Below are 23,166 nucleotides of genomic sequence, written 5' to 3'. Positions count from 1 at the left end.
ATTTTGTGTTAAAAATAAAGATATTTAAGAACATTGGAATGTTTTCTCAGCGATTTTCTTGTGAAAATCCTGATGCGGCCCACCCTCAACTAGATTCTGTCTCCAGCGGCCCCCGGCTGATTTGAGCTTGAGACCCCTGTTCTAAATGGCAACAGCTAAAGGAAACGCTAAACCAAAAGCTCTTCAGACGCATGACTACTGCAGCTCTAACAGCATGGAGACGGTAGTGAGGTATGAAAAATACCCTTAATTCACCGGCAAAGCAGGTCGCTCCTCCGAAAAGGCAGAAACACGGAGACAAAAATGAGGATGACACGCAAACCGAAACTTCAAACATGGCGATACTAGCAGCCATAGACTGTGTCCAAATTCGGGTTCTGTGTCCTCCCTGGGCTCAGTTTCTGCTCGGCGGGATTGCCTGGCGGGCGGTTTCTCTCCGCGGCTCCATGGCGGGTGTTGGGGGATCTTGGCTGCAGCTGCTGCCCCGGCGGGGGGTCTTGGCGTGGGGATGGCCGGGCGCTCCCCCCCTGAGTACATTCCATCACCATCCACCTCAGTGAAACATAATCACTCACCTGAGCACAGGTGTCAGCTCACCTTAGCACTAACCGTTTGTGTGACAGAATGAAAGTCTTTATCTGAATGGGTTTGTATGATGGAGTGTGTGAGCTGCTGTTACAGTTGAATTGAGTACATGTGTAGTATATGTATAGTATATGTGAGTATGTTCAGTTTAAATGTAGAGACTATTTTGGCCAACAAGTGTGTGTGTAACTATAGAGTGTGTGTGTAGACAGGCCCCGCCCATTCTAGTTTGTTACTTAGTCCTGGTTGTTTTATGATGTTGCTTCCCTCTGTTGCCATCCTCTTCTCCCCCCTCCCCCACCCTCTTCCTTTTTTCCGTCCGGTCCAACAACAAAGAAAAATAAATAAATAAAACAAAACATAAACAATATACATAAAGTTTAGTATGAAATACAACAGGGGTTTATACTCAGTAAATCCCTGTTGTGACAGTAAAATCTGCCCAACACAAGAAGCTCTCAGCCCACATCTGTTGGCTCAGCTGTTGGACAGGACAAGTTAAAAAATAAATAAATAAAAATAAACTACAAATCTAAACAGACTGTAGAGATGAAACTAAACGTACAACTACAACACCACACACATACATGAAGCAGACAGATACGCACTCACATAGATCAGCGCAGTGGCCCGACACCAGAGCGGGGCGTGGGGCTGGGTTTTGGGTGTAAAAAAACAACAGAGAGGCAGAGAGAAGTTCCTCTTAGCAGAAATATGGGGTAATATCTTTAGGTTATTAACTTGTTACCCCATGATGACAAAAATAGAAAAAACTCTAGCAGAAGCGCCTGTCGACCATCGCAGAAAAATGCGCGTCTGGTGTGAATTGTAGAGCGGACTCCTGCACTCCACTCCGCAGCCCTTCCTGTGTGCACCAGACGTGAGATGGCCAAAGGAAGAGATACAGACCACGGATCTTACGACTTGAAAGCTCCTCACCGTGCCATGGAGGGTTCCATCCCAAATCCAGCACCCCGAGACTGTATACTAGCTGCAAGGAAGGAGGCAGAGGACTAGTGAGCGTGGAAGCCACTATCCAGAATGAAACATCCAAGATGCATGAATATGTCAAGCTCAAGACCCCAACTGAAAGCGAGCTCAGTGAATGTCTCAGGCAATGGAAAGCAGAGAATGCTGGAGGACAGAGCCACATCATTAGCTAATGGATGACAACATTAACATATTGAGGATGACATCATCCGCTTGGGCTACATCAGTATGACATCACACTGGTAGTCATGACATCACTAGCCGTGTTTCCATTGACAATGAAATTGTGCAAATTGTATTTGTGATAATACATTTGCTTGATAGAAACACCAGAATGTCCGCCGCTTTTCTCTTTTAGAATCTACTGGAATTACATTGATGGTAACAATTAGCATTGACAGTAAATCAAAGAACATAAACACTGGAATAGCAGAAAAATCCAGTTTTATTGAAAACAATCAGAGGAGTAATGAAGCATCAGTTCAGGCAATGGTCAGGACGGCTCTCTCCCTCTTCCTCCTCCTCTTCTTCTTCTCCTCCAGCCGACCTGTGGCTTCAGCGAAGAACGTCACGTTCTCTTTACTCTCGATCTCGCGCTGGAGGAACTGCAGGGCAGCGCTGTTGAAGCCCATCACATCCTGAAAACAAAGGACCGTGCGGCGTGAGGACTTTCCCAACAGAAAGCAGGAAGACTTCTTTCAGGAGGAAGACGCACTCTGATCTCGCAGACTTTTGACACGGTGATGCTGCGCAGGTCGTCGATGATGGACAGCAGCATCTGGTTACTGGTGATCTGACCAAAATGGATCCTGAAAGAAACTTTTTCTTAACTTTTACATTTAGGTTTGGTGGATTTTTGTTAAAGCTGTAAAAGTTAAACACTTTTAATGAACATTTTTATTTTTGTCTAAAACCTCTCATATAGCAGTGTTAGATGAAATGATTAATTTTTATTAGCATAAAGAATTCTGCTTTCTAACTGGCGGAAGGAAAACCAATGAAGATGATTTTATTTGTGTTAACCACTTTTTTTTGACTTTGTATGTCTTTTTAACCCTTGTGCTCTCTTATGGGGTCCAGATGACCCACCCTTACATTGATGCGTGATTCCTAACATTACAAAGGTGAACAGGATTTCATGTCTGCCACGGACACCAGTTAAGATAAAAAATCCTTGGAAAACAAACTTTCTGCGTGCTGTCTTGTGGGTCCAGATGACCCACTTTTGATGTAAACATGCCTAGGATAGCACAAGGGTTACAAAACTTTCCGTAAAATGTAGACAATCATTGACTTTAAGGAGCATCATTACATTATTTACATTTTAAGAAGTAAAGTAAAAAAGTAAAGAGTTGGTTTAAAGTTTATAAAAATTTATTTCAGGGAAGCCTTGAATTTGAAAATTTGCAAATAAGGCCTTAAAAAGCATTAAAAACATTTCAGTTTTAATATCTTGGTCTTAAAAATTATTCATGTTTCTTTTTTATCATGTAATATATATGGTTATGATTTGTTTTTTGCAATTTGTACACATTTTAATCCCCCCTGAGACATTCACTTTGTTGTTGTATTATGTTGTTTGTTAATAAAGTAAAAAAAAAACAATTCTGTCACTTCTGAAAACAAACGCATTGTGCATGTGTGTATGGGGTACGTTTGATTTGTTCTCCAGGGACGCTCAATTACTTCGTAGTCAAGTAGGGATAATTATATGCAAGAAGGACGTTGGTTTGTTTGTTGGTTAGTTTGCAACGGGACAAAATAAAATGAAAGTTTCATACAGTTTCTGAACACAATTGTGAATTGAAGTTCAAGATAAAACAATGATGCAGCAAATAAATTGATTTTAATTTGTAAAAGTAATTGGAAAAAAGAACACAGGGAAGATTGTTCAAGAGGACGATTACAAGTGAGGATGAAGATGTACAAGCTAAAACTAGAAGAGAAGAAAATGAGAAAGGAGGTGCATTCTCTTCATTTATCAAATTATTTAGACACAGCCAATTAAATATTTGCTTTTGTTTTCAACAAATTGGAATGATCGAATATTTCCAGCTGCCGGGTGCCTGTAGAAATTTGTTCATGTTTATAGTTTCTTAATCTTACTTTGACCAATCTCAAACTCTGGATTAGCGCACATGCATCGGTACTCTCTTTTTTTGTCCGTTCATGCAAAATTTGGTTTATTAGTTTTACTGTAACAAAATGTGAATAATGAAGTAATAAAGGATTTCTATAGTCAAGTAATTAAACTTTGTTCAATCTGAAATTTGAACTGTAATTCATTATGTTACTCTGTAACTGACAAGGATTTAGTTTTTCTTTTTTCTTGGGAATTAGGCATAAAATCGGTCTTAACTTTCCATATGCAAGGTCTTAAAAAAAGCTTAAATTTAACTTGAAGAAAAATGTAGGAACCCTGTATGTACATAAATTATGTCAGTTGAGTTCAGTCTAAACATGTATTTTTTACCATTGCAGTAATCAAAGTTGTGTTTTACGCAGATGAGTCTTACTTGAGGAGGAAGAACAGGCAGCGGCAGACGAGCTCCACCTCTAGGCCCTGGTGGATGTAGCCGCTGAAAAGCTTCAGCAGCTCAGGGACGTACGGAAACGGAAGCACCAGCAGAGAAACCTCCAGCTCACTGGAGTTCAAAGGACAGAACCACAGAGGAAGTTAAAAAGCTGAAACTGGAGAGCTCAGCCTCTCCACATTCACCTCACCTGGATCTCACCGCCTTTATCACATCTAAAACGTAGCGGGCCGGCTGCAGGAGGAACAGCTCAGTTACCAAACACAGCAGGAATAAACTTGAAAGTGATGAATTTGTTTTTCCCTTCTTAACTTACAGAGACGTTTCCAAAAGCCACGAGGATGGGGTTGGGCTTTGGAGGAGGCAGCTAAAAGAAAAGAGTTTGAGTTATGAACACTATTCAGAAGCAAGTCTGTTCATGCAAGTATGAAGTCTTCAAGCTCAAGTCATGTCTCATGTCTTCACTTATTCTTAAAACAATCATTCTATTGTCCCAAACTATCATTAAAATCACATTTGAACAGCTATTGTGGGGAAAAAGCTGAAGCTTTGAGAATTTAGAAGAGAAAAACTAAGAAACGTACATTCATCACACAACCTTCAAGTCCTAAAACACCCACTCCAATCATCACCTCAGAGTAGTGGGCGGGACTGTTGGTGCAGAGCAGCCCTGCCCCCTTCCCCTCTCTATGGCTGAGAGCTCTGTTTATGCACACCTCCTCCCCAAACTAACATTAGCGGTGCAACAAAAATGATGAGCAACATCAGAGCTATCCAGCCGTCCAGTTCTGATCCAGATTCCAGCTCAGAGGAAAGCAAAGACGTTCATGGATCTATTTGTCTGCAGGTGGATGCATCAGAATGGAGTGGAGCAGAGAGGTTTGTGGTCTGCCAATTGTAGCTTTTATGTAACAATTACGATCTTTTTTTTCATCAGCTGCTGATTCTCAACAATTTAAATGCAGAAATACCCAGAAATGCAATTCGAAGCTTCAGTTCCTTTATAAAAGTACTCTATCTTCAGAGAATCTGGCCACAGAGAAAAAATATGCTGCTCAAAAATTAATAGCCGGAAGAGAAATAAGTATCAGCCCGATGCAAGAATAATTCTTTATTTGTGCATATCTTTGGATGTGTGTGTGCGTATTCTTAGTTTGCATGTGCATAATTCTTGATTTGTAATTCAAAATACATTATGTCCACAATTACAACAATTATTAAATTAAAAAATACAATTTACATATGCACAAATTAAAATTACAACAGCTTGAAAATAATTACACACACAAATCTTTAAAAATGACGCATGAATCACTTGTTATGCACAAAAGTGTAATTAGTTTCAAGCTGTTGTAATTTTAATATGTAAATGTGTAAATTGCATTTATTTGAATTTTGTAATCTTTTATCTAATGATCAAAACATGTATGAGTTACAACTCAAGAAATTCGTACGCATAAATAGTAGTGAGCTTATTTTGTCTCCATAAAAGCCCCCCCCCCCCCATCTTTCGGCGGCTTTTTCTCTGGAGGTCAACGGGTGTAGTTAGACATATTTAAACGCTTGTTAATACTGACGTGACAGAAACAAAACAATTAACGTTCTCTGTCCCATTTGAAGCTCATCTTCCACACTAAACTGCTAGACAGTTACAGTTTATCTGCATTTAAAAGCTTAAAAGCTGATAGTTCTGAAAAGGTTTTAAAATATCATTTTTGAAAGGGTTTCTTAAAGTTTAGGACATTTCCACTTATGCAACCAGCTAAAGTTGCAAAATTTACGCTTCTGGCTAGAGATTGAGTCTGGCGCCGTCTTGCATGTGACCAGAGGCTCCTTGAAAAAGAACCAAGAACCAAAAACACAGTTTTCCTTGGACTGGGTCTTCAAGTATGTTTGTGAGAGTTAAGTCTCCATTTAAAACACAGACAAACCTCCAACCTGTGATAAAACGGTTTAAATTCAAACCAGTAATGCTGTTCCCCTCACATCATATATGATAAGTAATGTAAAGCATAGAACCTCTTTGCCAGCACTCTCACACGCGTATTTGTGCTCCTCCATCTTCCTGAGCTCCTCCTTGTAGAGCTCCAGGGCCTCCATGATTCGCTCAGCCTGCCGGGACGAAAGCACCAAATATGAGAAGAAAACTTTAGCACTTATGTTCTGATGTTCTTTGATTTACTGTAGCTCTTCAACCGTTAACACGATAATTCAGCAGATTGTGAAGGAGAGAAGCAGCGTGAACCACTTTTCTCCTTCACAATCTGCTGAATTATCGTGTTAAAGGTTGAACAGTTACAGTACGTTCAAAGATTTTGTGTTTAAGCATCACCGGCGGCGCCTCAAGAGTTTAAAAAAAGCAGGACACTCACAGCTTTGACCGTCTCCACCGTCTTCTTTCCAGCCGGCGCTGCCTCCCCCTCCACCTCTCCAGGAACCTGTAGGGTAGAAAACCGGATCAGCTTCCACTCAGCTGCGAAGGCAGCAGAGCTGAAGCCGGAACTCACCACAGGCGCGTCTCCTTTAGCCATGCTCTCCTCAAACTCCGCCTCCCTCTCCTGTCAACATAAGCACACGTGTCAGAGACGCGAGGACCTCCCCCTGACCTGGACGTCCCCCTCCTCACCATTTCCCGCTCCTCCTCCAGGATGATGGGCTCTCTGGTCCGCTCCCACAGCCGCAGGGACTTGTCGTGAGACGAGGACACCAGGTGGTCTCCGTTGGGGCTGATGGCCAGACACCAGACCTCCCGATGGTGACCCTTGATGCAGACAGCAGAGATGTGTAGACACCGTCGTGTACCGTATTCAGTTCTGCAAAGACTTTAGAAACTCCCAGATCCTGGAAGGTACACCCTGTCTCATGCAGATTGAACTAAAGCAGGATTCTTTGACCTCCAGCTAACACTATCACACCTGATTTAAACTAACAGTCATGACTGTTTCCAATCAATCCTTTTAGCCTGGAGAAAACCCACACTCGAACAAGGAGAACATGGAAACTCAACACAAGAAAAGGTGCCAGCTGGGATTTGAACTTCTCACTGTGAGACGAGAGTACTAACCACTACACCATAGCACCATCATAATGATGGAAAATGTCATGGTTGACTTGGCTTTCTTGAATTTTGATTTCATTATTTGACACATTTTATTTTGAAAGGTACTCCTATCCTGCTGTCAAAAGTTGAAAAGAAAAGTTAAATTTGTTAAATGTAGATGAAATCAACACTGCTATAATTCCAAGTTGCAAATATTTAAAGGGTAACCAATAAGGATATAACGATTCTTTGTGACCGATTCATACTTTGCCTAATTTAGAGTTAGAGTTTTAGCATTATGCCAGCTCATTCCTTCGTTTGTCTTCTTGGCCGCTTTGTCCCGCCGGAGCCTAACCCGGATACTGATGGGTGAAGGCAGGATCCACCCTGGACAGGTCTCCAGGAACTCAATCACACACCCATACACACTTTCACACCTAGGGGCAATTTAGAGTCACCAATGAACCTGTGAGGCATGTTTTTGGACGGAGAGAACCCACGCATGCAGGACGAGAACATACAAACTCCACACAGAGAGGTCCCGGTCCCCAGCCGGGGTTTGAACCGGGGCCTTCTTGCCGCGAGGCAAGAGTGCTAACCACTGCACCACCATACACCTGGAGGAGACTGAAAGAGGTAAAGAGGAGACCGTCACCTCCAGTGTCTGAATGAGCTCAAACTTGTCAGCGTCCCACTGTTTGATCTTCCTGTCCTTTCCTGCTGTGAAGAACAGATGAGTCTTGGGGACAAACTGCAGGAACATGACGCTGCAGAGAGCGGGAGAGAGAACAGAGGCTTAGTGTGCGTCCTGACCCGGCTCAGGCAGGAAGGCGTGTGGTTCCTGCCGCTGTGAGCCTCAGATGGGACTGCAAGCATCCTCTCTCACCTGTCGTCATGAGCGAACAGAGAGCGATGACAGTCGCCAAAGTCCAAACCCCAAATCTTCACATTTCTGTCAGCAGAACCGGTGGCAATGAGCGTGCTATCCTGTAGACAACAGAGAAAATTAAAAATCTGTGAAACTCATGTTAATTACAAGCTTTTACTTTATTAATGAGAATAACTTCTGACCAAAGGTCAATGAAAGTGTTTGTTTTAGAGCAAAAGATGACGTCATTTTGCTCGTTGTGTACTCTGGTTTGCACCTGAGTTTGTGTTCTATTCTTTTTTAACAGGATTTAGACTTAAAGACCCATTAAAATCATCTTTTGATCTATTTTCAAAGTGTTCTCAGATATCTTTTAAATTGACGAGCTGCTTTTCTCCTTCAGAATCTATTGAAATGATTGTGTTAGCGGTTGAAAAGTTCCAGCATGTTAAGTTGTTTAAGCGTCACCGACGACGCCTCGGGTGTTAAAGGGTTAATTAATCGCTGACAGCACTAGCTAAAATATCTTTTAAGAATTAAATAAAGTTTGTAACCGGTACTCTAAATGTAAAAGTTTAGTCAATATAATTTAGCTGTAAGGTTCAGAAGTATAAATCAGTGAAAGTGAAACAAATAAAAGCAGATTTTCAGGAATCCGTTAGTGGAAATAACAGTTTCTGAGAGCAGGCCTGGTGTCATCATTGCTAACGAGGAGAAGAGACATTTCCTTCACAGAGTTTTATGAATCTCCCCTTTGGAGGAGACAGGATCCTTCAGCCCTTCACCAAAGAGGAGGAGACCCTCCAAACGGTTACTCACATGTGAGATGTCCAGACACAGGACAGGAAGCTTGTGACCGTACAGAGACAGGAAGAACTGCAGCAGGAACACAGACGGAGTTAGTTACAGCTCTGGCTTCATCTCATCAGGACTTCCCTCAGAGTGACGCTGACCTTCAGCGTGTCGCTGTAGAAGATCTTGACGGTACAATCCAGCAAGGAGGCAGCCAGCAGCCTGTGGTCAGGAGAGAACTTCACACACAGGACGTCCTCCTCCAGCTGGAGAGTGCGGGTGTGCTTGAGTGTCAGACGCCTGCAGGACACAAACACAGAATGATGTGAAAGCCCAGCGGACCTACGGTGAGGTCCAAACGAGCAAGTTCTGCCTGAGCAGAAGCGGCCGGCTCTTTTGACTTGGTGAGCTTCACCTCAGAGCAAATGGACAATCCAGAGAGGAAATACAAGATACGTTTCTCTCTTCCTGGTTACACTGCAAAAACAGCTCCCCTAGAAACCATTCTTACAATTTGAAACAGTTTATTTAAATAAGCAAAAAACAAAAAAATAAGTCAGTCGATGGGGTAAAAAAACAATTCTCATTTTAAGAAAAAAATGTAGTCAAGAAGTAACATATATGATTAGAAAAAAATATTGATGTTTGGACAAAAAAAGTCTAAAATGTCAAAACCTTTTTGTTATTCTAATATAAACTTAATTATTTTGAGCTTCAAATGTTCTAATTTTTAGGTTTCAAAACTCAAAATTATAATTTCAAAAGTTTTTTTTTAATCAGTTTCAAATCTATTTTCATTTCTGAATCTGAAAATTTCAGTTTCAAAGCTTTTGGCTCTGCTGTGGCGCGTGGGGGCGGGGCTAACACAAAGGACCAATCAGGATCGCTGAGTGTGGTAACTTCAGTCCCAGTGCATTCTCTGACTAACTGTGATGATATCACAGTAAGATGGCGCTTTGGACGAGCTAGAACGTCATTTTGGACACGCGGTTTGTTCACAATAAAACACCCGTCTATGGACAACTTCAGACTATGATAGCACAGACTAAACAGACATTCTGACCGTCATTCTCACAGTTCTCAGGCTCAGTGAATGCGCCGGGTCCTTTAGCTTCAAAGGCAATCACTAAATGAATATTGATTGGGTCTGAGTTCCTTGCAGCTTGTTGATGGCTTACTTCTGAGCAGTCGACTGATCCTTTATCAGCTCGAACTCCCAGAACTTCACCGTCTTATCTGCAGCTCCAGTGACGATTCCCCTCTGCAGAGAATGAAGACACCAGAGATCTCAGACGACATGATGAAACCCATTTGTATGGGGTAAGACAACTTTCAAAAAGAAATGTATTCAGAAATACAAAGTTGTGTACAGAAAAAATATGAATACAACATTTATTTTTCCATGTCTCTTTTGAATATGGATTTTTTATTGACATCTCATACATTTATGTAAGGATTCACAGGAAGACCAAAAGATTGCTTTTACCTGATCTGGAGCCAGACAGAGAGACCACAGGGCTCCATCGTGGGCGTCCAGCGTTTCCAGGAGGCTGCCTGAGGCCAGCTCAAAGATCTGCAGCTTACCACTCTACAGAGGAAAACAGAATGAACTCCACTTTTTAAACCACACAGCAAAACGAATAAATAGATCCTCTTAAAAGAGTGAATATCGTGGACGTCTGTGGTCGTGAAGTTCCAGATACCTTAGTTCCCAGGATGATCTGTCTGTCTCCGGGCACAAAGAGCGAGCAGAGTGCGTACTCGCAGGTCATGGTGCGAATCACCTGCAGAGTCGACCTGAGCAGAGAAACCAACATGAGGACAAACCCCGACAGAAGTGACCCATCCGAAGCGTGCGGCCTCACCTGTTCCACACTTTGACCGTGTCTCCAGAGGCAGAGAGGACGGCCAGGTTGTCGGAGCTGAAGGCCAGCGTGCGCGCGTCGGTGCGATGGCCGCCCAGCGTCAGGCGAGCCGTCTTACTGGCTGAGGGGTTCTTGTCTGAAGTCTTCAGGCTGTACGTCTCGATGGTGTTGTTCTGCAGCAGCAGCGCCACCTTCAGTTCACCACCTGCACAGGACAGGCAGTCTGCCCACCTGAGAGCGGAGGCGTGTCAGAGGCTGGGTCCCTGACCCCGCCCACATTGTTGTCTGAGCATCACTCTCACCTGATCTTAGCAGAAGCTTTGATGTTGGTGAGCCTGACGATCTCATCCTTCAGCATCCGCTCCACCACCGGCTCAGCGGCGCCTCCAGCTGCAGCCTCCTGAGCTCTGCAGCAGAACCATCACGCTGACTGTGACATGTGCAACTTCAAGACCACTTCAACCACACCTCAGATCAACGTCACCTGACAGGAGGAAGGATCACCTGACATGCATCAGCGGTGATAGTAAAAATCAGGTTAAGATGCAGACCTGTGGGACTTTGACGCCTCTATTCTAGAGTAAAGATATACTAGTGGTTCCAGTCCAGAACTCCAGAATTCACTCTCATTTGCTACCAAGATTCTTTATTAACAAAAAACTGTCGTCTTTAAAAGAATATCATCAAAACAAGTCTTAGCAGTCTTTGTAAAGGCAAACCCACTCTGGTAAAAATCACATTGTGTATTTAACTTAAACTACAATTGTTAAGTATTTCTGAATTCTAATTGTTGTGAATCAGGAGCCAATAAAAAAATGCTGTTTAAAGAGGATAATTTTAGTGACAGAAACTGTGATGGGCGGGGCCACAGTCTTCCTGCTCCGCTTCATTCTGAAGCCTCCACTTACAGCCAAACAGATCCATAAATGTCTTTGTTGTCCTGATCTAAACTGGAATCTGGATCTAAACCACACGTGTCAAAGTCAAGGTCCGGGGGCCGGATCCGGCCCTCCAGATCATTATATTTTAATGTTATTAATGGACCAATGTTATTTTGTGCTCATTTCTAAATGTATAATTTTGACAAAATATATTTTTATGGAGAGTAAAATATTGAAAGTTATTTAAGGTTTAAGTTGATTTATTCTGAAATAATATTCCTGCCTTTTTATTATTCATAATTATGTTAAAAGTTACTGTTTTAAAGTTTTTGAAATGTAGTTTTAAAGTGTTCAATAAATGTTTATCCTGTTTAGCCCACGACCTAAGGTGTGTTTTGGATTTTGGCTCCTTGTGAGATTGAGTTTGACACCCTGATCTAAACTGTGCGGCTGGATGGCTCTGATATTACTGCCATTCTTGCAGCACTGGTAATGTTGGGTTGGGGTTGAGAGGTCCTGTAAGCTAGTGGAGGAGAGTGTAAACTGGGACTCTGCAACTTGAGGCTCTGGAGCCATATGCAGCTCCTCCATCCCTCCATTGAGGCTCTTTGGCCTTGAAGAAAAATACCAACAATTCCAATAAATAACAGTTTGAAGGGTTTTTTTAAGTTTGTTTTTCGGTTTTTCATAAATACTCCTTTAATCTCAGAGGGACGGTCTGTGAAGCTGAACAGATGACAGAAACAGGAAGTGTTCACTTACTTGGCTGCTTTCTTTTTGGCTTTCTTCATCTTCTTGTTCATTTTTCTCTGCACTTCTTCCTCTGACAGAACAGTGAAGAGCTCCAGCACAGAATCATTTCCCTGATCACAGGAGAGACATGCCTTTATGCTGCTCTCAATTAGGAAAAACTCATGGAAATTCAAGGAAATGCTTTTATCGCTGCTATCATAAAATAATAACATTTTAGTTCACAGGTTTATGATGCAGTTTGAGCTCTGATCAAAAACAATTCCATTAAAAATCGATTTATTTTCCTTTCAACTAAACAAGCATGTAGCTTTATGTGGTTAAAGATGTCAAAGGCTCCATGTTCAACACTCTTTACGTGAAATGAAAAAACATCCGACACTCACATGGCAGCCAACCACTCTGGCTCTGGAGTCAGTCGTCATGGAGACCACTCTGTCTCGCGCCTCTCTCAGGATGGAGCCGGCCTTCCTGCAGCTCAAGATGCGCTACGGAAAACACCACAACCAGACAAACGTCAGCGTGAAAATCTTTGCATTTTCTATAGAAACATGAAATTATTCATTTCTTAACTATAGTTTTTTAAAACTAAAAATCACATTTGAAAAGGTAAATTTTTGAACCTCGCCAAGACTGTCGTCCTCTTTTTCCTCCTCCTCTTCTTCATTGTTATCCTCCAACAACGTTTTTCCCTTCTTCACTTTGGGTTCTCCTTCAGCTTTATCCTGTGAAAGAAGGAAACGTCCTTTTGATGCACGATAAAAATGTTTTATGCTATTTTTAATAATGGAAAGCATCAACAGTCATTTAGAAAAAGAGTAACCTAAGAAACCATGCAGGATGTGACTTTTTTATGAATATTTGAGTCTTTCAGGCTCGTTATCTCCACATTGATCTTTCATTCTTTTAGTTTGTTTTTAACAACAACAAAAAAAACAGAGAAAAAAAGAGGAATTGATTTACGTTGGAAAGTGGAAAGCTTTCCTCCTCCGTCTTACAAAAACACACTCATCCTGCCTGGTAACCAGGGACCAACCAGAGAAAAGCGAGTTGACGTCTCTTCATTTATGTCTTCACAGTATCTATGGACACAGCTGTTTTTTCTGTTGGACAGCTGCTAATGAAGTTTCTTTAAAACTATTGACATATTTTATTAAAGCTTTAATTAAATTGGATTGTATAGCTGTTTAAGGTCATAAATTCAGATAAGGTTCATTCATTTGACTTTCAGCGTCCTGTAGGGGCGCTGTAGCATCCCTTCTGCTGGAATGTCACATTGGAGGGAGTTTAAACTCCTTCAAGGTGGAGCTGTCAGATCAGCAGTGATTGTCCTCACCTCCTCCAGGTCGACGATGTCCCACGCTCGGAGCTCGCTGTCGGCCGAGCCGGTCAGCAGCCTCTTCTCCTGATTCAGCAGCGCCAAGCCCCACACCTGTCAGCAGAAACTCCACTCAGTCTTTGAAATAGGGTTGTGGATTAATGGTCACATTCTGGCAACTATAGACCACAATGCATTGCGTTTGAACGATTTTTAATACAAAAACAAACAACATGTATTTGAATTAATTTTTTTTTCAAACCATCCAAGTTTCATCATCAGAACACCGTGGATTCATAAATAGTCTTTGTTTGATTGTAATTCATTGTGAGGAATTGGTGATGTCATATTTGCCACTTAAAAAAGTAATAATCATTAGGTCTGGGTTGATAAAATTGATTAACTGATTTAAATCAATCTTAGCTTAATAGATCGATAATCAGTCCATTAAAGCAGAGACCGATTTAGCACATAAAGCTAAAGTCTGCTAGCTTGATGCTAGCATTAAATAGAATTTCCCGTAGAACGGCTAATGCTAACGCTCAATTGACCTATACATACATTCTGACTTAATAAACGTCTTTATAAACTTACAGACAGGAATTTTACAAATTCTTTAAAGGAAATATTTTTAAAGTAACTGTTTGTTTCCCTTAAATGTTTGAATCAAGTAGATTTTTACATAAAATGTTTCCACGGAAAGCAAAACTTGCAGTTTCTCAAAAAATTGGTTTGAAAACCAAAGAAGAGAAAATAACCAAAACCCATAATCGATCAATAAGTCAAGAAGCCAAAGATGAGCTGGAAGGAAGCGGGCAGACAGCAGTGTTCGGGGGAGATCTCACCTCACTGCGATGGCCCACCATGGTCTTGAAGCAGTGCTGAGTGTCCAGATCCCACCACTTCACAAAACTGTCCTTGGAGCTGCACAACAGCAGAACACATGTGGATGAGATCATCTAGTTTCACATTGATATATACACTCACCGGACACTTTGTTAGGCACACCTGTATCTGAACATAATGTCTAACGCATGGAGACGTGACCAAGACGATCTGTTGCAGTTCAACACATTTCACACACCTGGATGTGTGCAAGCTAATGGGACTTCTAACTTTCAATCTACTGGGATTTAATCTACTCACAACCATCTCTAGCATTTACAGAGAATGGTCAGAAAAAGAGAAAATATCCAGTGAGCAGCGGTTCTGTGGGTAGATGTGGATGCAGGAGAACTTCTCTGAACACACAACATGTCCAACCTTGATGCAGATGAACTACAGAAGAACACACCAGGTATCACTGCTGTCAGCTACAGGAAACTGAGGCTACAATTCACACAGAATCACCAAAACTGGACAATAGATGAATAGAAAAACGTTGTCTGGTCTGATGAGTCTCTATTTCTGCTTCTGCATTCAGATGGTAACATCAACAACATGATGGATCATCCTGCCTTGTATCAACGGTTCAGGCTGGTGGTGGTGGTGTCATGGTGCGGGTATATTTTCTTAGAATACTTTGGACCCCTCAGTACCAACTGATTATGGTTCCAACCCCACAGTCTACCTGAGTATTGTTCTGACCATGTCCATCCCTTTATGACCACAGAGTTCCATCTTCTGATGCTACTTCCAGCAGGATAAGACTCCATGGAATCATCTCAGACTGGTTTCTATGAGTTCACTGGACTCTAATTACCTCCACAATCACCAGAACCCAATAGAACCTTTGGGATGTGGTGGATCAGGAGATTATCATCATGGATGTTCAGTTAACAAATCTGCAGCAATTGTGATGCTGTCATGTTAATATGGACCAAACTCTGAGGAATGTTTCTAGAACCTTGTTGATTCTATACCACCATGTTCTGAAGGAAAAAGGGGCTCCAACTCAGAACTAGCCAAGTGGACCTATTAAAGTGACCAGTGAGTGTAGAGCATCGTGATAGAACAGAGATACAACATGTTTTTCCTTTATTACATCATTTAAAGCAGTTTTAGCACCACCTTGCAGACCTGTCAATCCTTGTCTTCACTAATAGAAAACATTTACAAACAGCCTTTTTATTTTGTCTGCATTGAAAGAGGCATCAGGAAAAGCAATTGATCAAACTCTGCAATCTCTACAAAGCAGAACAAGAACCATCTAAACACATTGCATTGTGCTCCACCCTCTCAATCTTAGGGGTTGAGGTGGAAAAATAAATGACTACAGAAGCAGTTGTATCTCTGGACATTTCACTCCTCGAGGAGGTCAGAGAACGGGAGTGTTACCTCGTGACCATGAGATTCTTGTCTTTGAGAAATAAGGCCTGTGTGATGACGTCTTTGTGACCCCGGAGGCGGTACAAGCCACACTCGTTGATGATGTCCCACACGATCACGTCGGTGTCCTGAAATACCAGAGAAACTTTATCGACACAATTCCAGACAGAATGTCCACTGTTTTCCTGTGAAGTCACACATGCTGAGTGGACATCAACCCTTCCACTGACTCAGAAGTTGACAGAAGTGCACGCCGCTCACCTTGGAGCCGGTGACGAGCCGCGCCCCGAGAGCGTCATAGTTCATGACAGTGACAGCCGTTTTGTGGCCGTTGAAGGCGATGCTGCTTTCACCGTTCAGCAGGCTGAAGATCCGCACCGCCCCGTCCTCGTAACCCACGGCAACGTGGACTCCATCCGGGGAGGGACACAGGAAGCTCACCTCGTGTTTCTGCCCCTGCAGGATCAGAACCTGGACATGGACAGACGCAGCCGTCAGACGAGCCCCCACAGACTGTTACCACCGCCCGCTGCAGCCCCACCTTCTCTCCTTTTCGGACGTCCCAGATGAAGACGTGTTCACACGCAGCCACGGCCACGTAGCGCCCCCTCTCCCCACCACGCAGCGTCACGTAGGCCACGTTCGCCTTCTGGCTGCCGATGACGCCGAACACGGCGCTGGGCGCATAGCGCAGGTACTGCTTGGTCAAACCCATGAGGGTCAGCTGGAGAAGAGCGACTCTGTCTGACAGAAACACCACAGACAGTTGGAGTTTACACAGAGCGGACGAAGAAATCCTCAAGTTCTTTCCTCTCAGTTCATCCGTTTGTAATGTATGTGGAAACACGTCACCATTTAGAAATCTGGAATCTTTAGGGTCAATTCTGATTCCATGAAACATTGTCTTTAAGAAAGTAGATAAATCATCTCTCCGGTTTTGTCTGATCCAGAAATGAGGATTGAGGCTTTAAAAGGTCATTAACCCCAAACACCTGTACATCTTTTAAAGTCCCATAACATTATCTGTTGATCTACTGTAAGAGTTCCCAGTGTTTTATTATTATTATGCTGTAATGTTTTTATATCTGTATATAAAATCAAAGGTGAAGAGTTTTCTAATAAATAAATAAATGTAAAAATATTTCCACCCAAAAAAATGGTTGGATAAAACTGGTAGTAATGTGGGATCCAGCTTCTGTGAATGCCCTCGTCATAAACCGGAATACTGAGAATAAATACATTTCAGTGATATAATGACTGCGGTGTGCCACATGCCACATGACCGCGACACGCGCCGTCTCAACTAGAACGTGACTGATCAATTAAAACGACACATCTATTTTTGTTTATATCTAAGCTTGTCCAATTTCCTGTTTTGTTTTATTTGCGTTACTTTTCAAGGACTCATTAGCGTCTACAGTTTAGCAAGCTGCGGGTAAGCTTGTTTTGATGCACAGGTGTAACCGGTGGTGGAGTTTATAGCTTCCGCCGTTTCATTCGGCCGGACTTAAGTGTAACCCCGCCCTGCCAGGATACCCCGTACTATAAATCGAGTATTTCCATACCTAGCTAACCGACCATCGCTGTACCCACGAGGTGGTGTTTTAGTGTCATCTATCCTATGAACAGAATTAAAGTGACTGTGAAATGTTTAAATCTTTCACATGTTATTAACGGACCAGGACCTGACGCTGTTATTCTGATAGAAACGTTTCTTACCTCTAACATGCGGCTTTCCGCGGCTAACCCGGGCTATCCGGCTCGCGCTGGCTCCTCCCAATCAGACCTAACCAATCGATCATCTGCATTGATTTAGAAAAAATTAAAAATAAAAAATAACAAAATAAATCATTTTCAAGCAAATATTTAAACTTTTTTTTTTTTTTTTTTACAAACTTGATATTTAATGTGTGATCTGTTGTATGTAACATACCAATTATGTCTATGTATGATTTATAAAAATCAATCTGTTGCTTTTGCCTCAGTCATTTTTTTTCACTTTCCATAAAAAACTTTATTAAAAAAATTGACAGTCGTTAAATAGAATCACGAAAAGACAGATAAAATTGAAAAGAAGGATAAAAAAAAGACAGCAACAAAAAGGGAAAAACTAAAATAAGAACAACATTACAAAGCATATTAGTATTAATCATTAACTTTATAGAATGGGGAGCAAAAATGCTTTTTTCAACTATTAAAATATTATTTTTCAATTATGTTCCAAGTTTTTAAAGACTTTAAATAGATTTTAATAGAATCGGTATACTCTGTTTAATTTCACTGATAAAAATGATTACGATATTTACATGAATATAACGTTTGGCCAATAAATAGATAAATAGATCATTTTGGCTTTGTTGAAGCTTAAAACACCAGACCAGAGTGTTGGAATATGAGTGTAAGTGCAACATTTTCCCTTTAAAATCGTTTTGATTGCTCCCATCACCATTATTTCTTTTGTGGCTTTGAAGTCATTTCTATAGTAGTTTCTTACTATTTATCCAATCAGAGGACCAGAAGGAGAAAGTAAAAATCTCAATTAGGGGAACTTTTTTTTTTTTTTTTAAGAAATAACTGTGTTAGTTCACCGGGAATTATTTTACTGTTTGTTTCTTAAGAGCAAACTGGAATGTCTTAATTTCCTGGACTCAGAACAGCCACAGCGGAAGTGTTTTCGCCTCAGTCAGCTGACGAGAAGCTGACATCTGTCAAGTTAACCATAAATAACAGGAACATCCGGTTAAAAAGGTAAAAGCGTATGCTTGTCATTCCTTTAAATGTTAAAGTCAAAAAAAGAAAAAAAAAAAAAAAAACAAATTATTGAAGTGAATTTTAATCATATTTTTTATGAAATCTATTGAAAATAAATAAATATAGTTTCACTTCCCCCATTCAAAACAATTTAGAAAAAGTGAGAACGTTTGGTACATATTTACAGGTTAAGAAAGGTTATAGACACACAAAGGTCACAATATAAAGAACACATTATTATTTCTAAAGTTTTTGTTTACGGTTTTATGGGTCTGCCCTGAAAAATGTACTCCAAATAAACAATATACCACTAATAATACACACAATTTATGCTTCCAAGATTTGATTAAGTGATCCATGTCGCCAGAAAGAGGATAAAAAATTTAAAGGAAAGGTTGAAAATATCAACACTTGTGTTCATGATATGTTCTTGTCTAAATAGTTTAGGTGAAAAAAACGACTTTAACAATAACATTATTTGTTGTCTGTGTTGGTTTTGAGGCTACCACTTGTTCAGATTTTTCTTCTCAGTGCCTTCCTTAAATTAAAGATCTGTATTCATTGCAATCCTGTAGAGTTACAATGCTGGTAAATATTTGGCAAAAGATTATTCTGTTTCTTTTAAAAAGAGTTTCAGAGTGTTTGATTTAAAATATATTCACTACTTACTGTATCTCAAGACTAATTTTAAGAAGCTCAGAATGCAAATATTTTTATAACCATTAATGAATCATCTTCATCTAGAAAAACAATCCTCTTCATCAAGCCTCATTGGTGCACCTAAAGTAAATGTCTATTTAACGTAAATGTAAAAATAAAAAAATAGGAAAAGACCATTGCACACTTTTTATGTCTTGTGAAATTATAGAGAAAAATTATGGTACGGAACAGACTCTATGAAGTAAATATTTTATTTTGTAATTATTTACAAATGTAAATCTAGCTGTGTTATTTTCCCACCTCCAGTTTTTGCGTTTTTATTTAAAGTCGTCATTTGTGATAGTCGGGGTAGTGAGATTAGTTTTGACATTCAAAATGAGCCAAATTAAGAAAGAGATTGCTGAAAAAATGAACGATACCCAGATTCTCGTTTTATTTTGAAAGGTGTTACCCGGAAACAGTTTGCTTACACTACCGCTAGCTTGGGGGTTAAAGCACAAACCGCTCATAGCATGTTTGCTAAGGATGACAGTTAATCGAGCCACTTCAAAAGTTGACTTTTCTCTGCGCTTTTCTTTCTAGCTTTACTAGAATGCAGTCTTCGAGGAACAACAATCCTTTGCGAGTGTTCTTTTAAAGAGTTCTGCCACATTCGTACAGCAGAAGTGAGTCAGGATTTATTTCTTTATTTCTTTCACTTCTTAGCGTGGACTCTGGAAAAGGTAAACATGCTAGTAATGCTGCTGCTGGAAACCTCAAACAGACGTAAACTCGATGAGAAGGCTTTTTATTTAGGGGTGAAGCCAAACTAAACGTGGCTGTGGTTCGGCTCAAATACTTTTATTCGCTGTTTTGCGATTAATTGCGATTAATTTTAACCTGAGAGTTTTTAGAATTGTTACCACGGTGAGTCATTTACTCATTGATGCTAGTCTTGTTGCATTAGTCCACGCCACAGTGAACCCAAAGGTCAAAGGCTCAATAATTCAATGATCCAGAAGGTTTATTTCTGCTTGTATCTGTGTGGTTTGAAGCTGGATCTCTGGAGCACCTGTCTCCTGACCTCTAAAGAATAAATGTCTGTCAGAGTTAATTTACACTGAAACGATAAATCAGCTCACATTTAACCGCACTTGGCGTAAATGCTACATAGAAATTTAAAATAATGTTACAGGAAAAACAGATTATTTTTGTTAAAAAAAGGGGGGTTGTTCTTATAAATAAAGGTCATTTAGTTTGTTTTTGTGGAGGTTTAGGGAGTGAAGGATCCTGAAGGCTTTAAAACTGAAACACTGATGGTTTTCCAGGAGGCTGGAAGAACATAATTACTAGGTTGGAGTCACTGAGAATCTTTTATTTGTCCAAAGCGAAGTAAAGGGACTAACTGTGACAGTTCCTGCATGTCAGAACATTCCAGCAGGTTTCAAAGTCAAAGTCAACTCTTTGTGTTTGCAGCTCGTCTGCTCTTCTCCCTGAGCTGGTGCTGTTGGGGGGATGGATCCTCTGGGCGCTCGCTCCCGTTTCGTGGACATCCAGACTCTTCCCACGTGGCCGCAGCAGCTGGGCGGCGAAGGCGGGGAGACGCGGCAGGACCGCAGCGACAGCCTGCTCAGCCAGCAGGCCTTCCCTTCACCCTTCCCCGTCAGAGCAGAAATCAACCGGAAGATCATCCTCTTGTGAGTCACTGTAGTGTTTCCTCACACCGCTGAGAGAGCATCACTCTCTACTCCCTTTGCTTCTCGGGTTTGGGGTTGGCTCGACTGAATCGTTAAATCCCTACTCAGCAGTGATCAACTTAAAAAATAAATCAGAGCCATTTGTGACTCTCATTGTATTTCTCAAGGCGCACTTAAATGTTGTTCAAAAGTAGAAATCCATCTTATAATCCAGTTCACCTAAATTCTGGTTGTGTTTTACAACTTCAATTGTTTGTCCGTGGTAAACAGCACGAAAATGTATAAAATGTTTTAGCTCAGTACCTTTAGTTTTTAAAAAAAGAAAAACCTTGTTTCTCTTTAACCAGAGAGCCACAGTGGAAAGAGCCTCAGCTTGTGGACCCCTGGTTTAGATGATGGATGTTTGCTCAGAGTGAGATGTTAAATGTTTCTTTAATGCTAATATATATATATATATATATATATATATATATATATGTAAACAGATAGTTTTCCTAAAAAAAATAATTCCCAAAAAATATAACTTTTCCTGAACCTTGAGCTCACAAACGTACTCAAGAATATGTGTTCATCAGACAAATGAACAATCTTTGCTTGTTTGACCCTTTTATGCCCTTTTATGAGCACCCATGCCGCCTGTCTTCTTTTACCTCCTTAAAGACCCACCCTGATGAAAGTGGTGTTTTTAACATTCTCTTGTGGTATTTTTATGATGATGGACATGTATTTGGAAAACTAAGTTTAAAATTGAATTTCTGAGTATTGAAACTGTGAAACAGGAGCAGACAAAAAATGTGGTTTAAGGAAGATTGTATATGTATGTAGAAAATCCTCAGGGAGGACCTATAGCTCTCTGCTCCGCTGCATTGAGGTGCAGACAATGGAGCGTCTTTGTTTTCCTGGTCGGAGCTGGAATCTGGATCTAATCTGTTCAGATGGACAGCTCTGATATTGCTTCCTATTTTTGTTGCACTGCTGACGTTAGCTTGGGGGTGTGAGGGGCTGTAAGCTAGTGGGAGCGAGTATAAACACATGGATGATTTGGAAGGGAGTGGGTTTACTTTGTGCCAACAGTCCTGCTTTAAAAGATAAAATAAAAACAAATGATAAAAATGTATGGATCTATAAAATAATGTAAATGTTGAATAAACATCAGCCTAAATGTCAGCTAAAATCAGGTTTCAAAAGTCTTAAGCCTTCCTTTCAAAGCATGGCCAGTCTTTGAGGCTCTTTGGGAGAGTTCATACTCAACATGTAAAAGTACTTTTTTTAATCTGTTTGTTTTTTTCTTTTTGCTTTTTCACAAATCAGTTTTTATTGATCACAAACACACAGATCTTTTTAAGGATGTATTAGGAGAGGCTGATTTCTGTGCTTTGCTATGTCTGTAAAAATATCTTTACACAAAGCTTTAAAGCACATTATTCAGACATGACACTTACTGTGTGTCGTCACGTGTTCCTCCAGAGCAGATGGGGTCTCCTCTGTGCAGGAACTCATGACCGTACAGGTCTGAGGAGCCTTGTTGTTGCAGGCGCCTTCAGCGGGGAAAGACACATGATCCGGCCTCAGCGCGTGTGACCGCTCACACTGTCAGGAGGGTCAAACGGGATTTTATTAGAAATGTATCAATACTGAGGACTTTGCTCATGTGAGGAGAACACATTCAGCTGAAAGACTGAAGGCCTTAATCTGAGATTGATTTAAAAACATCTCGATCTCTCTGAGCTTAGAACTCATGGAGAGTCTGAAAAGTTTTTTTTTAATAACTGTACTTGTTTGCTACTGCTACAAATACGTATTTGAAAACCTGAGAAAACCAATGTTAGTATTTGGTGGTGTAGCCTGTGTTTGTGATTCCACAGGTCCAACGTTTCCTGTAGTTTTTCACCAGGTTTGCACACACTGCACTCGGGATTTTGGCCCATTCCTCCACACAGATCTTTTCTACATCAGTTAGGTTTCTGGGCTGTCACAGAGTTTGAGCTCCTTCAAAGATTTTTTATGGCTTGAGATCTGGAGACTGACTAGGTCACTCCAGAACAGAGGTCTGCGACCTGCGGCTCCAGAGCCAATGTGGATCCTTTATCTCTCCATGGTGGCTCTGTGGGTGAAGAAAAATAAAATGATGGTAATTTTAAAAAGTTTTTTACTTTTTGTAATTTAGTTTAATAAGGAATTTTATGCT

General features: G+C 40.9%; 2 protein-coding genes across 3 annotated transcripts in view; one reads left to right on the top strand and one right to left on the bottom strand.

Annotated features, from left to right (window-relative positions):
* Positions 1–2,002: 2,002 nt before the first annotated feature.
* Positions 2,003–18,218, bottom strand: LOC112138030 (WD repeat-containing protein 3). Its single transcript, XM_024260592.2, has 27 exons — positions 17,611–18,218; positions 16,433–16,635; positions 16,153–16,362; positions 15,901–16,019; positions 14,469–14,547; positions 13,642–13,737; positions 12,929–13,030; positions 12,692–12,793; positions 12,318–12,418; positions 10,977–11,081; positions 10,675–10,905; positions 10,513–10,606; positions 10,296–10,397; positions 9,988–10,070; positions 8,971–9,109; positions 8,837–8,893; positions 8,036–8,136; positions 7,805–7,916; positions 6,736–6,870; positions 6,617–6,667; positions 6,482–6,547; positions 6,129–6,221; positions 4,426–4,476; positions 4,300–4,343; positions 4,092–4,220; positions 2,291–2,384; positions 2,003–2,213 (listed from the first exon to the last, which is right to left on the bottom strand). Exons 2-27 carry the CDS (start codon positions 16,604–16,606, stop codon positions 2,058–2,060), a joined length of 2,826 nt encoding a protein of 941 aa, XP_024116360.1. The 5' UTR covers positions 16,607–16,635; positions 17,611–18,218; the 3' UTR covers positions 2,003–2,057.
* Positions 18,219–19,776: 1,558 nt separating this feature from the next.
* gdap2 (ganglioside induced differentiation associated protein 2) overlaps positions 19,777–23,166 on the top strand; it is a 30,600-nt gene continuing 27,210 nt past the window's right edge. Inside the window, exons 1-2 of one of the 2 annotated variants that reach the window (XM_024260571.2) lie at positions 19,777–20,024; positions 20,758–20,978. In XM_024260571.2, the coding sequence (XP_024116339.1) occupies positions 20,797–20,978 (182 nt within the window). In that variant the 5' untranslated portion in view covers positions 19,777–20,024; positions 20,758–20,796. The remainder of the gene's footprint in view (positions 20,025–20,757; positions 20,979–23,166) is intronic. The other variant, XM_024260570.2, reaches the window with a different exon arrangement.

Source organism: Oryzias melastigma, linkage group LG21, assembly GCF_002922805.2.
Source record: "Oryzias melastigma strain HK-1 linkage group LG21, ASM292280v2, whole genome shotgun sequence".
Taxonomy (NCBI): domain Eukaryota; kingdom Metazoa; phylum Chordata; class Actinopteri; order Beloniformes; family Adrianichthyidae; genus Oryzias; species Oryzias melastigma.
Note: the sequence above shows the minus strand (reverse complement) of the source record. Positions and strands in the feature narration are given on the sequence as shown.

Coding starts and splice junctions, on each gene's coding strand:
- LOC112138030 (XM_024260592.2), bottom strand. CDS start 16,606: ATGGGTTTGACCAAGCAGTACCTGCGCTATGCGCCCAGCGCCGTGTTC. Junction 6,871..7,804: donor AGCTCATTCAGACACTGGAG/GTGACGGTCTCC, acceptor GTCTGCATCAAG/GGTCACCATCGGGAGGTCTG. Junction 6,548..6,616: donor CTAAAGGAGACGCGCCTGTG/GTGAGTTCCGGC, acceptor TCTACCCTACAG/GTTCCTGGAGAGGTGGAGGG.